This window comes from Tasmannia lanceolata, unplaced genomic scaffold (genome assembly GCF_043159265.1).
Source record: "Tasmannia lanceolata isolate RefF3 unplaced genomic scaffold, GAP_Taslan_0.1 ptg000002l, whole genome shotgun sequence".
In the NCBI taxonomy this organism is placed as follows: Eukaryota; Viridiplantae; Streptophyta; class Magnoliopsida; order Canellales; family Winteraceae; genus Tasmannia; species Tasmannia lanceolata.
Window position 1 is genome coordinate 12,503,679 of NW_027518679.1, and position 15,190 is coordinate 12,518,868.

Below are 15,190 nucleotides of genomic sequence, written 5' to 3' on the forward strand. Positions count from 1 at the left end.
TTAACTTACCTGGAAAGATATGGAATCTTGAATTGTAGAGAAGCACTTTTTTGCCGTCTTGAAATGATTTTCTCAAAATATGTTTGTTATGAAAAGCTTTTGTCTTCTCTTTATTGATCTTTGTATTCTCGTACGCTTCATTGCGTAACTCCTCCAATTCGGAAAGTTGTAATTTTTTTTGAACACCTGCAGAAGACAAATCAAAGTTTAGTTTCTTAATAGCCCAAAAAGCTTTATGTTCCAATTCAACCGGGAGGTGACAAGATTTTCCATACACAAGGCGGTAAGGAGACTGACCAAGATCAGTCTTGAATGCCGTCCTATGAGCCCACAAGGCATCCACTAATCTAGTGGACCAATCTTTGCGGTTTGGATTCACTATCTTCTCCAAAATTTGTTTAATTTGCCTATTTGAAACCTCTACTTGACCACTCGTTTGAGGATGATAAGGGGTGGCCAACTTATGAGTAACACCATATTTCTTCATAAGAGCTTCAAATGGTCTATTACAAAAGTGCTTACCCCTATCACTAATGATGGCACGAGGTGTACCGAAGCGGAAAAAAATATTTTCTTTAAGAAACTTCACCACCACCTTATGGTCATTGGATTTGCAAGCAATGGCTTCAATCCATTTCGACACGTAATCTACACCTAACAAAATATACAAATTTCCAAAAGAGTTGGGAAACGGACCCATAAAATCATCACCCCACACATCGAAGATTTCTACCACTAAGATCGGGTTGAGGGGCATCATATTTCGCTTTGTAACTCTACCTAATGACTGACAAGATCTACATGCCTTACAAAAATCAAAAGCATCTCTAAAAATACTAGGCCAATAGAAACCACATTGTAAAACTTTGTTCGCGGTTTTCTTTGCACTAAAGTGGCCACCACAGGCTTGATCATCGCAAAAAGATAGAATCGATTGGTGCTCATGAGCGGGCACACATCATCGGACAATTTGATCCGAACAAGTTTTGAACAAATAGGGATCATCCCAAAAGAAATACTTTACGTGTGAGTGAAACCGGTATTTGTCTTGGTTGGACCAATGATCCGGTGTAGCACCTGTAACCAAGTAATTCACAATATCCGCATACCATGGCTCACTAGAAATAGCAAACAATTGCTCATCAGGGAAGTTTTCATTAATTGGACATTCGTCATTCTTTGCATTAGGAAGTCTAGACAAGTGATCGGCAACCAAGTTTTTCGTACCCTTTTTATCTCTAATCTCCAAATCAAACTCTTGAAGAAGTAAAACCCACCGAATGAGGCGAGCTTTAGCATCCTTCTTTCCAACAAGATACTTGATTGCCGAATGGTCGGTATAAATTATCACATGCGATCCAATCAAGTAGGACCGAAACTTCTCTAATGCAAGCACAACCGCTAGAAATTCTTTCTCGGTAGTAGTGTAGTTGAGTTGTGCATCATTGAGAGTTCTACTCGCATAATAGATTACATCCGGTAATTTATTGAATCTTTGACCCAACACGGCTCCTATTGCAAAGTCGGAAGCATCACACATAATTTCAAACGGTTCGATCCAATTAGGTGCTTGAATTATGGGAGCCGTAGTTAGCTCCTTTTTCAAACACTCAAAAGAATCGAAGCATTCTTTGGAAAACTCAAATTTTTGATCTTTTGCTAACAAGTTGGTTAGAGGCCTAGCAATTTTAGAAAATTCTTTTATAAAACGCCGGTAAAAGCCCACATGGCCCAAAAATGATCGAATATCCTTCACACTTTTGGGCGGTGGAAGATGGACAATGAGATCCACCTTGGCTTTATCAACCTTAATTCCCTCTTTTACCATAAAATGACACTTTTCCCAATTGAGGACAAGGTTCTTTCCTCTACTCCTTTCTATGACCAATTTTAAGTGATGTAAACATTCGGCATAGGTGGAGCCATAAATAGAAAAATCATCCATAAAAACCTCTAAGAAGGTCTCCACCATGTCATAAAAGATACTCATCATGCATCTTTGGAAAGTTGTCGGTGCATTGCATAACCCAAAAGGCATGCGTCTATAAGCAAACGTTCCAAAGGGGCATGTGAATGTCGTTTTCTCTTGATCTTCAGGAGCAATGGGAATTTGGTTGTAACCGGAATATCCATCAAGAAAGCAATAATACTCATGACCCGCTAACCTTTCTAACATTTGATCAATAAAAGGCAAAGGAAAGTGATCCTTCCAAGTAGCGGCATTAAGCTTTCGGTAGTCAATACAAACCCGCCACCCTGTTTGAATACGAGTAGGAATAAGTTCATTGGTGGCGGATTGTATAACGGTAACTCCCGACTTCTTAGGCACTACTTGGACGGGACTCACCCATTGGCTATCCGAGATGGGATAAATGATCCCATTATCTACCCATTTTAAAATTTCTTTTTGGATGGCTTCCTTCATCACAGGATTAGCCCTTCTTTGATGTTCCCTTGAAGGTTTGGCACCCTCAATGAGATGGATGTGATGTTGCACAATCGAAGGGCAAATTCCTTTGATGTCGGCCATTGTCCAACCTATGGCTTCTTTGTTATCTTTTAGCAATTTAATGAGTTCCTCCTCTTGAGGGGAGGTTAGGTCTGCACCAATTATTACAGGCAAAGTACAATTATCACCCAAAAATGCATAACGTAAATGAGAAGGCAAGGGCTTCAACTCCAACTGTGGCGCTTCTTCGATTAATGTCTTTGGAAGAGATGTTGTGAGTGGTCCAACAGGCTCCACATTTTGGATGGCAAAAGCTTTGGAAAAGAAATCATCTCCATCATTTCCTAGTTCGTCCAAGCATTCTTGGAATCCTGCATCAAAATCAATTTCAAAATTAGAAACAATATCGTCAGGAAAGGAATGCAACATATTGATTTCTTCATGAAAATTTGGTTGCTTACCCAATCTAAAGACATTAAAATCAACCGATGTGTTTCCAAAAGATAATTTCATTAATCCATTTCTACAATTAATTAGAGCGTTGCTAGTGGCAAGGAACGGCCTACCAAGGATGATAGGAATTTGATCATTGATATTAGCAACATGCTCGGTATCTAACACAACAAAATCTACGATAAATAAAAAATCACCTACTTTAACTAACACATCCTCAACCATTCCTTTGGGTGTTTTAATTGATCTATCCGCCAATTGAAGAGTGATGGTGGCTGGTTTGAGGTTTCCTAATCCTAGTTGCTTAAATACAGAAAAAGGCAAGAGATTTACACTTGCACCCAAATCCAAAAGAGCATGTTCAATATTTGTGTTACCAATAGTGCAAGAAATAGTATGACATCCGGGGTCCTTATACTTAGCCACCATTTGTTGAGATAAGATGAAACTTATATTTGCGGCCAAGAAAGCTTTCTTGGGCACATTAGTTGTGCACTTGTGTGCACAAATCTTTCAACATTTTGGCATAAGTAGGAACCTGAGAAATCGCATCTAATAAAGGAATATTCACATGCACTTGTTTAAAAAAATTTAAAATTTTATCAATTTGATCTATCTTTTTATTAGTAGCAAGTCTCCTTGGAAAAGGAGCTTTAGGAATGAAATCTCGTGCAGGGGGAGAAATTACCTCTTCTGGACTTACCTGTTTGGGCTCCTCTTCTGAGCCTGTGGAGGAAAGTTCTTCACTTACCTCCTTTGGAAGATCTTGCGCATTTTTAGAAGGTTCAGATCTGACCTCCTCCTTGTGGTAATCTCTACCACTCCTTAAAGCATATACGGCATTACATTCGTTGGAGGGCTCTTGCGGTGGCAAAATTGGTTGAATGGCATTCAACTGATTTGGCGGTACCTGTTGATTCACATTCATATTCACGTTCCTTGGATTAGGAACGGGTTGAGTTGGAATCTTTCCCTTTTCCCTCTCATGCAACGCCATGCCAAGTTGGGAGATTTGCTATTCCATGTTGTGTTGGCTTGTCATGAAAGTGCTAGTGAGAAGTTCTATGCTTTTTTTAAGGAAGCTATGCGTGCCGACTCTCCTTGTTTTGGAAAACCCGGCGGTTGCTGATTTGAAACATTATTAATCATGGGGTTTTGAAAAGTAGGAGGGGAAGGGGATGGCCGAACAAAAGTGGGAGGGAAGGTGGGCCTAGGTTGGCCGAATTGGCCTTAGCCTTGGAAATTAGATGGCCCACTTTGACTCCATGAAAAGTTGGGATGATTTCTCCATCCCGGATTATAAGTGCTAGAATAAGGATTATTAGAATACAAAGCACTTACATTCTCATTAGAATTACCAAATTTAGCAAGAGTTGGGCACTCTTCCATGACATGGTCTGTGGCTTGACACCAACTACACATAGGAACACTATGTGCAATTTGATTGACTTGTGAAGGTCCTTTGACAACTATTGCTTCTAGCCTTTTGATTAAGCTATCAAGATGGGCCTCTTTTGCCACGGCACCCTCTATGAGAAATCCCTTACTTGAAGTGGCTCTCTCACCGTCTTGAGTGGATTCCCACTCTCTTGTCTTTTCCGCCAAATCAAGTAAGAAGTTCCATGCCGCGGCCTCATCCGTGAAAGATGTAGAACCGTTAGGACACATGGATTCAAGAAGTTGCTTTTTTTGGTAATCTATGCCCTCATAAACAATTTGGCAGAAGTGCCACAAATCAATTCCATGGTGAGGACACTCTTGGAGTAGGTCTTTGAACCTCTCCATAAACTTAGAAAATGACTCTAATGGCTTTTGTTTGAATTGTAAAATATCGTTCCTAAGCTTATTAGTTTTATGTAATGAAAAAAACATTTTTAGGAAAGCGACGGAGAACTCCTCCCAAGTGGTGATGGAGTTCGTTGGTAAGCCATAGAGCCACTTTTTGGCTCCATCCTTGAGTGAAAACGTAATAAACCGCAACTTTACCGCATTATCGGTAAGTTGTTGCAACTTAATCAAAGCACATATATTTTCAAACTCACGCAAAAATAAATAAGCATCCTCCGAAGGGAGGCCATGAAAATGAGGAAGTAAAGAGATAAATTGTGATTTTAGCTCAAAATTATTGCCCTCTGCAATCGGCAATCTAATGCAAGAAGGTTGCACGGTTCGGGCCGGATAGAAGCGATCGCGCAAACTCTTGGGCGGCTCTTGTTCTTCCGCCATGACTACTTGATTTGGATTTGATGCGATGTCTTCCGCTGTCTGTAACCGGTTTGCTCTTTCTAGTCGATTGGCCAAGTTCTGCACCTAACCTACGGTCCTAAACACAAGAAAACCAAGTAAGAGAGATGGATAGGCAAGAAATCAAAAATATAACTAAACTAAAAATAACTACTAATCTAACACTTCGAATAATTAAGATTCTAATGAAACTCTCTTCCCCGGCAACGGCGCCAAAAGCTTGTTTGAGAAATTAAATAACCGCAAGTGCACGGATCGTGTAAATACGGGTCGAACTCAGGGAAGAGAAATATAGTTGTCAATCATATTCTTGTACCGATTAGAATACTAGCTATGATATATTGTTGCCTGGAATGGACTCAGGATTTCCGTGGACTTGACCTCGGAGCCAACACTATATATAAGCGTATATTCTAATCAATCTAAGAGTCAAATTTAACTAAGATCTTTTTTATTTAAAATCATAATTTAGGCAAAGTGTACCATGGTTCTAATGATCTCTTTTAACTAACTTCAAGTCTTAGCTCTCTTCATCTATTGTCTGCGTAACTTTTCTGATGACTTCGCGCTGTACAAAAGCGCTCACGAACTATCTAGACGATGTCCACAGCTTGCTGAACCAACTCGGTGTTCAAAAGCTTCTTCTTACCCACATCGTCCCAACACAGGGGCGATCTACACTCTCTTCCATACAAAGCCTCAAAAGGTGCCATCTTAATACTTGCTTGATAACTATTGTTATAAGAGAATTCCACTAAAGAGAGATAATCATACCAAGAGCCTTTAAAATCCATCACACATGCCCGGAGCATGTCTTCCAATATTTGAATTGTTCTTTTAGACTACCCATCTATCTGAGGATGGAATGCGGTACTGAAGTTAAGTGAAGTTCCCATTGCTGAATGCACACTGTTCTAGAATCTCGACACAAATCAGGTGTATTTGTCAGACACGATGGTTGTTTGAGAAATTAAATAACCGCAAGTGCACAGATTGTGTAAATACGGGTCGAACTCAGGGAAGAGAAATATAGTTGCCAATCCTATTCTTGTACCATTAGAATACTAGCTATGATATAATGTTGCCTGGAATGGACTCAGGATTTCCGTGGACTTGACCTCGGAGCCAACACTATATATAAGCGTATATTCTAATCAATCTAAGAGTCAAATTTAACTAAGATCTTTTTTATTTAAAATCCTAATTTAGGCAAAGTGTACCAAGGTTCTAATGATCTCTTTTAACTACTTATCTAATTTAATTAGAAAACCAAAATTCTAATGGCTTAAGTAAATTGAAAATTTTCAAAAGTAATTTGGAATAGTGTAAAAACCTTAATTCAATATAAAAGATTACTTAGGGTTAGAATCCACCATGGGCTTGGATTAGATTGATTAATTAAAATAATTTTTGTGTATTGAATTGTATATTTGATAATTAGACCATGGGAAATAAGATCAATGGATGTCATTGCCCATGAGTAATTTATCAAAGACACACTCCAATTTTAAAGGCCATATAAATATTTATAATGTTCATAGCAATCACTCATACGAAAGGGGAAAGCCAATGGCATGAATGATGCAACAATTATAAACCATTAATTCCATACCATTAAATTTAATTAAATACCTTTCTCCTTCCCCATGGTTTCATCTAAACCCTAAGTATATAGGATTTAGTTACTCATGAAGAAAGTCAAAGAAACAAAAATAAAAGGTAGAAAGAAGAGAATTGCCATTAAGAACTTGAGAAGGAAAAAGAAAACAAAAAGAACTCTTCTTTAATTGAAATTGAACGCAAAAATACATCAAATTGTAATTTAAAATAAAGAGCAAAATAAGAAAAACTTATTCTTTTTCTGATTCAATGGTTGAATCATTGTCCTCCTTCAAACCTTGATCGGATTCCTCTCGTCGATACGAGTCCAACGGATCCGATCACGCGCGAATCGGAGCTAAAATGAAGAAGTTATGGTCCGTTGAAGTTTTAGAAAAAAGATGTAAGGTGGAGATTAAAAAGCTAATCTTAGGAAACAAATGAAAGGACAAGATTAAGGCTTGAATGGGCTTTCTATATCTCTTCTAAAAAACACATGGGTTACTTTCCTTTTTTTTTTTCTTTCCAAAGGTTTGTCTAAAATCTTCTAATTATTTTGTCAAGCAACTTTGTAAATGGTATAAAAATAATGGAAAGTTTCCAAGTTGAGGAATATGTGCATGAAAGGACCAAATTGTCCCTATCTTTCGAATGAATTGCAACCATGCCATATACTTTCGCAAATGGCAAATCTACCCTTCCTTTGTAATACACATAAACAACTAATAATTTCCTTCTCCTCTCTTGATCATTTCAATCTCAACCATTGGAATTAAGATCCTTTCTCTTCTCCTGTTTTTCATCTTCCATCCTTGAAATTTCATCTTTCAAAGCAAAGTAAGGAGGTGTGGCATTATCAATTTGATCCTACTAAAGCATCATGCCAATTTGGCCAACTAAGGCATCTTGGAACTTTGGATTCTCATGGCAATTGGTCATTTCTTCACTATTTTCATATGTTAAGCTCCATTTCCTTTATAATTCCAATAAAAACCCTAAAACAACAAAAACAACAAAAATACCTTAGTAGCACCGCTTAAAATATAAAATATACATGCATCCTACCACTATCATTCACACATAAATGTGTTCATCAATGGTCTTGGGCATTCCATGATATTTCACTATTTGATCGACATACAACTTAGCTAGCACTTGAGGAGCTAAGCATGTTCTAATGGGTATGAAGTGAGCTGACTTAGTCAATCGATCATCTATCACCTACACGGTATCGTTGCCTAAGGGAGTACGGGGTAATGCTGTCACAAAGTCCATTGTAATCTCCTCCCACTTCCATTCAGGAATACTAAGCGGTTGCAACCTTCCTGCGGGTCTCTGATGCTCGACCTTTATCACTTGGCAAGTTAGACATTGCGATACATATTTGGCTATTTCTCTCTTCATGTTGTTCCACCAAAAATTCCCCTTCAAATCCTTATACATCTTTGTGATTCCTGGGTGCACCGAATAATTAGTGATGTGAGCCACTTTCATAATTTCTCTTTTTAATTCCGCATTGTCAGGAACACAAAGATGATTGCCAAATCTCAAATTACCATCCTGATGAACAAGAAATTCTGATTCCTTTCCCTCGTCCAACCTTCTTCGAATCTTGCACAACTCATCATCAGATTCTTGTGCGATTCTTATCTTTTTTTGTAATGTAGGTTGAAGTTGTAGTGCTGCAATCTGAGCTCCAACACTTGGCACAAAAATTTCAATTTCTGCTCTCCGCAAATCCTCCAAAATATTCTTTTGCGATGTAATCAATGACGCCAAATTAACTGACGATTTCCGACTAAGTGCATCAACTACCACATTGGCTTTACCAGGGTGACAGCTTATAGTCAAGTCGTAGTCCTTCAAAAGTTCCAACCAACGTCTTTGTCTCATATTCAGTTCATTTTGCGTGAAAATATATTCCAGGCTTTTGTGATCAGTAAATATCTCGCATGATTCCCCATGCAAATAGTGTCTCCAGATTTTCAGTGCAAAGATCATAGCTGCTAATTCCAAATCATGTGTCGGATAATTCTCTTCATACGGTCTCAACTGACAAGAGGCATAAGCTATAACCTTCCCGTGCTGCATCAATCCACATTCGAGTACTTTCTTTGAAGCGTCACTATAAATGGTAAATCTTTCTCCGTTAACACGCAGAGTTAGGATAGGGGTTGAAAGAAGTCGACGCTTCAAGTCAAGGAAACTCTTTTCACATTCTTCCGACCAACCAAATCTGATTCCTTTCCCGGTCAAGCAAGTTAGAGGTGCCGCAATGCGTGAAAAATCCTCCACAAATCTTGGTAGTAGCCCGCTAAACCCAAGAAACTTCGAATTTCAGCCACAGTGTTCAGTCCATTTCAATCTACCACTGCATCTATTTTCTTTGGGTCCATAGAAACTCCTTCCTTAGAAATCACATGTCCAAGGAAAGATATCAAATTCAACCAAAACTCACACTTCTTAAACTTTGCAAAAAGTTTCTCCTTCCTCAAGCTTTCTGACACAATTCTCAAATGATTCTCATGATCCTCACGACTACTGGAATATACCAATATGTCGTCGATGAAGACTACTACAAACTGGTCCAAGAATGGTCGAAACACTCGATTCATAAGGTCCAAGAAGGCTGCTGGGGCATTAGTTAAGTCAAATGGCATAACCAAAAACTCATAGTGCCCATATCGGGTACAGAAAGCCATCTTGGGCACATCTTCGGGTTTGATTCGCAGGTGGTGGTATCCTTATCAGAGATCGATCTTTGAGAATACACATGCTCCTTGCAACTGATCGAACAGGTCATCTATCCGGGTTAGAGGGTACTCTTTCTTTATCGTTAATCTATTCAATTCTCGGTAGTCTGTGCAAAGACACATACTGCCATCCTTCTTTTTCACAAATAATACGGGTGCTCCCCATGGCGAAACACTGGGTCGCACAAAAGTTTTTTCTAGAGGCTCTTCTAACTGTTCGTTCAATTCGCTCATTTCTACAGGAGCCATCCGGAGAAATAGGTGTCGTTCCCAGTGCTAAATCCACAGTAAACTCTACCTCTCTGTCTGGGGGTAGACCCGAAAGGTCTTCAGGAAAAATGTCTACAAATTCACTGACCACAAGGATATCTTCAATTCTTACGTCATTACTTTCAACTTCTCCTACTGATGCTAGAAAGGCTTCACAGCCTTGTCTAAGCAACCGACATGCCTACATGGCAGATTGAATTATAGGGGTAGAGCGAGCTCCACACCCTTCAAAACAAAATCTTTCCTCTCTAGGGATTTCAAGGTTCACTATTTTCTTATTGCAGTCCACAACGGCATGATGAGCTGATAACCAATCCATACCTAGAATCACATCAAAGTCATAGAGATCTAAAAGTATCAAGTCTGCCACTAACTCTCTACCACAAATCCTGATAGGACACATCTTGCTAACACTATTGGCTACAAGATCACTTCCTACGGGTGTACTGACACACAAATCATGGTTAATGAATGTAGCATAGCATACGATGAAGAAACAAACGAATGAGTAGCTCCAGAGTCAAATAACACATACGCATACGATAAGGCAACCGGCAAGGTACCTGAAACCATGGTCCTGGCACTCTGAGCGTCCTGGTGAGTAAGAGCGTGCAAGCGGCCAGGAATGCGAGGTCGATCAGTCCTCGGTTGTGCTGCAGGAAATGCTGGAGCTGTACGATTTTGGAAACCATGGTCCTGACATTCTGAGCGTCCTGGTGACAGCATGCATTTTGATTCTATCACGCCCCCAAGCCATACACATACACACATAATCAATACACAAGGCTTAGGGGTGCGACAACGCCATACACCTGCAAAGCAAGCTTCAGAAGCATACAATATCAAAACCATATGCAATAATCCAAATAATCTAAATAACCAAATTTAAATGCCATACATCCGTCCAATAATCAAATATCAATTCTTTTCCAAATCTCTCATCTAACCCAAAATCCCACAAAATTAAAGTATGAAATCAAATAACATAATCTCAATAGTCCTAAACAATACTCACTGTCTAAATAATATAAAATACTAGAAGATAACGATAGCCAAATATCAGGGTCACTCTTGAGCCTCCTCGCCGGTTCCACGAGGATCGAACTCTGAAAAATATTGAGATAACCACAGTCAGCTGAAAAGCTTAGTACATAAAAATGCACTATAAAAGTGGGATCATTGCATGCTACAAAAGAAGGGTTCACAACCGTAGGAAAGGTATAAGCCACAAGTGAAATGATTAACACAAGTTCAATTAGAATGGAGCAAAGGTTCGCGAGGACACAAGTCAAGTATCACATCGAGGTCACAACATTCGAAGGGTCACTGAAGGTAATTAATATGGTTACGATACCACCCTGAGATCATTGGCTTAGTCCGAAAAGCAAGTTATTTTCACGCTGACTGCCCATGGGTCTACAAAGCGAGTTATTGCTTTCACCGACTGCCCACGGTGTCGGAACTAGATCGTAGGTTTACATACCTATCAACAGGGCCAACGTTTGTCCCCCATTGGCGGGATCACAGTTCACATATAGGCTAATGCCTATGCCCCACTGGCGGGGGTCTTTTCTGAGTTCACATAACCTAAGCCTCTCAATTGGTGTTCAAAGTTCACACAGTTCGAAAGAAGGTGTTCAAAGTTCAAGGAAAGTGTTTCAACTTGATTCCAAAATAGTTTAACAATAAAGATAAATTAATATTCCAAGGGTTCATATATTTGAGAAAACAAAGGGGCGACCATTCCAAATAAAGATCCAAAGTTTATCAATAGCTTCAGAATTCAGAAAGTTTGGGGTTCACAACCAATAATGTCATAATATTCAAAAGGTAAATCGCAGCACTAAGGTAGTACAAAATTACGTACCTCAATACCGAATCACTTTCTTTATCCCTTTCCTTAGAGGTCAAATACCTATTTCAAATAGTTCATTCACATCACATAAGGGCCTAATAGCTAAGGCAAAACACACAAGATGAATTGGGAATTCCCAAAATATTTTACAATTTTCAGGTCATTGGCAGTCGACTGGGCTCCACCTAGTCGACCGACTGAAGGCTGTTATCCCCATATGAAAATCCCCCTTAGGCGCTCCAGTCGACTGGTACCACCAGTCGACTGCCCCTCCATTACTGTTTCTCTGCGAAACATTGTTTTGGACGCTCCAGTCGACTGCCACTTAACCATTGTTTCGATGTAAAACAAAGTTTTTGGGTGCACTAGTCAACTGCCCCTGGAAAAATTGGTTTTAACCGATTTCACATAACTTTAGCGCATCATATCTTTTTCATCTGGACTCCAAATTGCGCGAGGTCGAATCCGATGGATTCGTATCGACAAAAGGAACCCACCGAACCCGATTTCATGCTCCGAATCACTATGGTCAATTTCTAACAATCGTAACTTCAACTTTAAGTTAAATCCTTCAACATCGGGGTTTCTATGAACATAAACGATTGATTGAGTTATTTGGGGATTCAACACGAAATGAATCCCAAGGAATCCAAGATCTACCATGAAGTCCGCCATAGATTAAAATCAAGGCTCTAATCACATCTCTTTTCACATCAAATCCCTAGTTTAGGGTTCTTTTCATTTGTTTAACCATTAAAGATTACAAATCTTACCTCGGTTCGCGATCTCTCTTCTTGAATCGCGTTCTTCCCCTCTTTCTCCACGAAGTTCTCTTCTTAGGGCCGCAAAAATGGTTTAGGGTTTCTTAATCTCTCATAAGATGTATTTAAAGGATTTTCTAAAGAAGCCCTACTCTAATTCTAATTCTTAAGGACAAAAACGCCCCTCACAAATAGAGGGGGAGGAATTTTGGAGGGAGGGTATTTCGGGTATTTACAGATTCCGTGGACAATTGTGCTATTTTTCTGTGTGAACAGATCCTCTTACTATTCTTTGGACCCATTTGTTGCTTACCTTGATCTGGGTAGCTGGTTGACTTAATTGGTCTCCATCCCTTGCTAAAGAACTACCCTGTAGATTTCCCACCCTCCTTTTAAACTACTTGAAATGGTTTCCTTCTACACAAACTCAAGAATGTTTTTTCTACTTTGACAAATTCAAGAGCATTTTTTGGCTTTTACACTATAACAGCACCTAACAAATTCAAGAAAGTTTCTGCAAGATCTTTTGCGTCACCCTCTAATCAGTAACGAGGGCTTTATATTCACCAAGATGATCCACACTGCTGGCTTCAATCAAATTCAAGAAAGTCTCTCTAAAATCTTTTACATCACCTTCTAGTCAATAATGTGGGGCTTTATCTTCACCAAGATGAGGTGCCACACTGCTGGGTTCACTCTATTTCCATATCAAATCCATGTAACCAGTTCTCGAGTTGTTCGACTTGCACAAACCATTCGTAATGTCATCAATTGATCCAATAACGATTTGAATTCAGCTTATTGAACAATTCTATGGAAATGACTCTGTTTGCTATTGGGTGCAGGTTTTGACGGGGAAGACCTCAACTGGGGCCCAAAACAACTTGGAGAAAGTAACGGAGATGACCTACACCGAAGTAGCCGTTTATGATTTCAGCGACAAAGTTGGGCTTCTGTCGTTCCCTCAGAGGGAGGATACCTACGAAATGTCCAAGCCCTATAGCAGCAAAACAGCGACAATAATTGGCGAGGAGCTGAGCGAGTGGGTAGCGAAGGCTTATGACCGCACTTTAGCCTTAATCGAGGAACACAAAGAGCAAGCAGCTCAGATTGCAGAGCTGCTGCTTGAGAAGGAAGTTCTATATCAAGACGACTTGGTTCGAGTTCTGTGGAAGAGCCCATTCAAGCCAGGCAAACCGACAAATTATGATATGTTCAGGGAAGAAACAATGTCCAGTGGGTGGTGCTACCGACGTAGTTGAAGAGGTTGTTTGTATTTGTATACGAAGATGAAGTGAGTTTTTTCAGTCATAATAGTAAACTAATTGTTCAAACTCGACATCTTCATATTGATATAGTATTTATTTTTCGGAAACATTTCATAGTGCATGTTTTAGAATGATATATAAGTTTGACTGCTCGAGCTCCTACTTATGTAAACTGGACCTGCATCACCATAAGCAAGTGTAAGCCATTTTCGTGTACATCAAAAATATTCCATGGAAAAACCAAAAACCAGTTCTGAGAGATGGGGAAGGAGAGACCTGAGAGGTTGGGAGTGAGGAATGCATGAAAAGCTCCTAAAAGCAGGAAAACAAAACCGAATTATAAATACATATTTTCTTTTAAGTAGTTTTTAGGAATTTTTTATGCTATCTCTACTCCATCAATTCTCTCCCTCCCCTTCCTTCTCGGCCCTCTCACATAGTTGGGTCCAAGAATATGCTCAGCCCTTTACTTCCATGGGCCAGCTCGCTCTAGTGTATTTACGACTACCTCTTTTACAGTACAAGTGGGTGGGCAAGGAAGAAAGGGGGTTCCTGTAATTTTTCATGGTTTCCAAGCATGGCCGTAATGTATTTTGTTTTCTTTTTTTGAATGGTAATACCGACTGAGAAGGTCAGCACTATAAGAAAAAAAACAGAGAAAAAAAAAAGAATGAACCTAACAAAATCCTTGGTAGAATATATTAAAAAAGCTTTAAGTACATTCTTGCAACTCTTTCCTTCGCCAATCTATCTGCCTTCATGTTTGCCAATCTTTTCACATGTAGGAAGATAATTTTGAATCCCCTACACAATCCAAAATCTCATTGATATAGCTAGAAAACCTCCATGGATGTAATCTACTACCCTTAAACGATCCTATTGTATTGAGGGAGTCCCCCTCTAGAATCACCTTTGCTGTGTCGGAAAGCTGAACAACCTTAAGCCCTGACACACTCCTCATCTTATAAAAGACCACCCACACCTACTGGGCCAAGGTTTCCCAAGCTAGATCTATCAAACTTTAACTTTAAGAAACCTTGAGAGGAGGGTTCCACCTTTGAGTGGCCTGCTGTGAACTTTGGCTGCCTACAAAGATATTGTGCAAGGTGTAACCATTTGGTCCAATGATTTGACACTGAATTCCCTATAAGTGCACCAGATCCAAACCCTTTATACACCGTGATTCCAAGATCTCCAATAATCAAGTCATTCAGTGTATCTCATTGTTGAATAGATTTCTTCTTAAGTTCAACTTTCAGGAAATGTCATTTGCTCTACTCTCCATGCAATCCTTAACCCAAACTCCTTTGACGCTACTACGAATATATGAGGGAACATTTCTTTTAACAAGGCTTCCTGAATGTCCAGAATTTGTTTCTCTCCCCTAAGCTGTACCCGATTCCTTTATTAAACTTTAAATTTTGGTTTAGGATGTCTCTCTGCACTTTCACCCCCCCCTATGTCGGCACCACCACCTCCCCATCAAGAGAGGCTGGTGATGTGTCATCCCCCGCTATCTCACCCTCCGGGGATTTTTT

The 15,190-nt window shown here is 39.5% G+C and overlaps 1 protein-coding gene and 1 non-coding gene across 2 annotated transcripts; both read left to right on the forward strand.

The window, feature by feature from the left end:
* Positions 1 to 4,640: 4,640 nt before the first annotated feature.
* On the forward strand, positions 4,641 to 4,747 carry LOC143845695 (small nucleolar RNA R71). Its single transcript, XR_013234497.1, has one exon. It is a non-coding gene; the product is annotated as a small nucleolar RNA R71 (small nucleolar RNA).
* Positions 4,748 to 11,004: 6,257 nt separating this feature from the next.
* Positions 11,005 to 13,646, forward strand: LOC143888279 (ATP-dependent zinc metalloprotease FTSH 3, mitochondrial-like). Its single transcript, XM_077392652.1, has 2 exons — positions 11,005 to 11,100; positions 13,230 to 13,646. Exons 1-2 carry the CDS (start codon positions 11,005 to 11,007, stop codon positions 13,644 to 13,646), a joined length of 513 nt encoding a protein of 170 aa, XP_077248767.1.
* Positions 13,647 to 15,190: the final 1,544 nt, after the last annotated feature.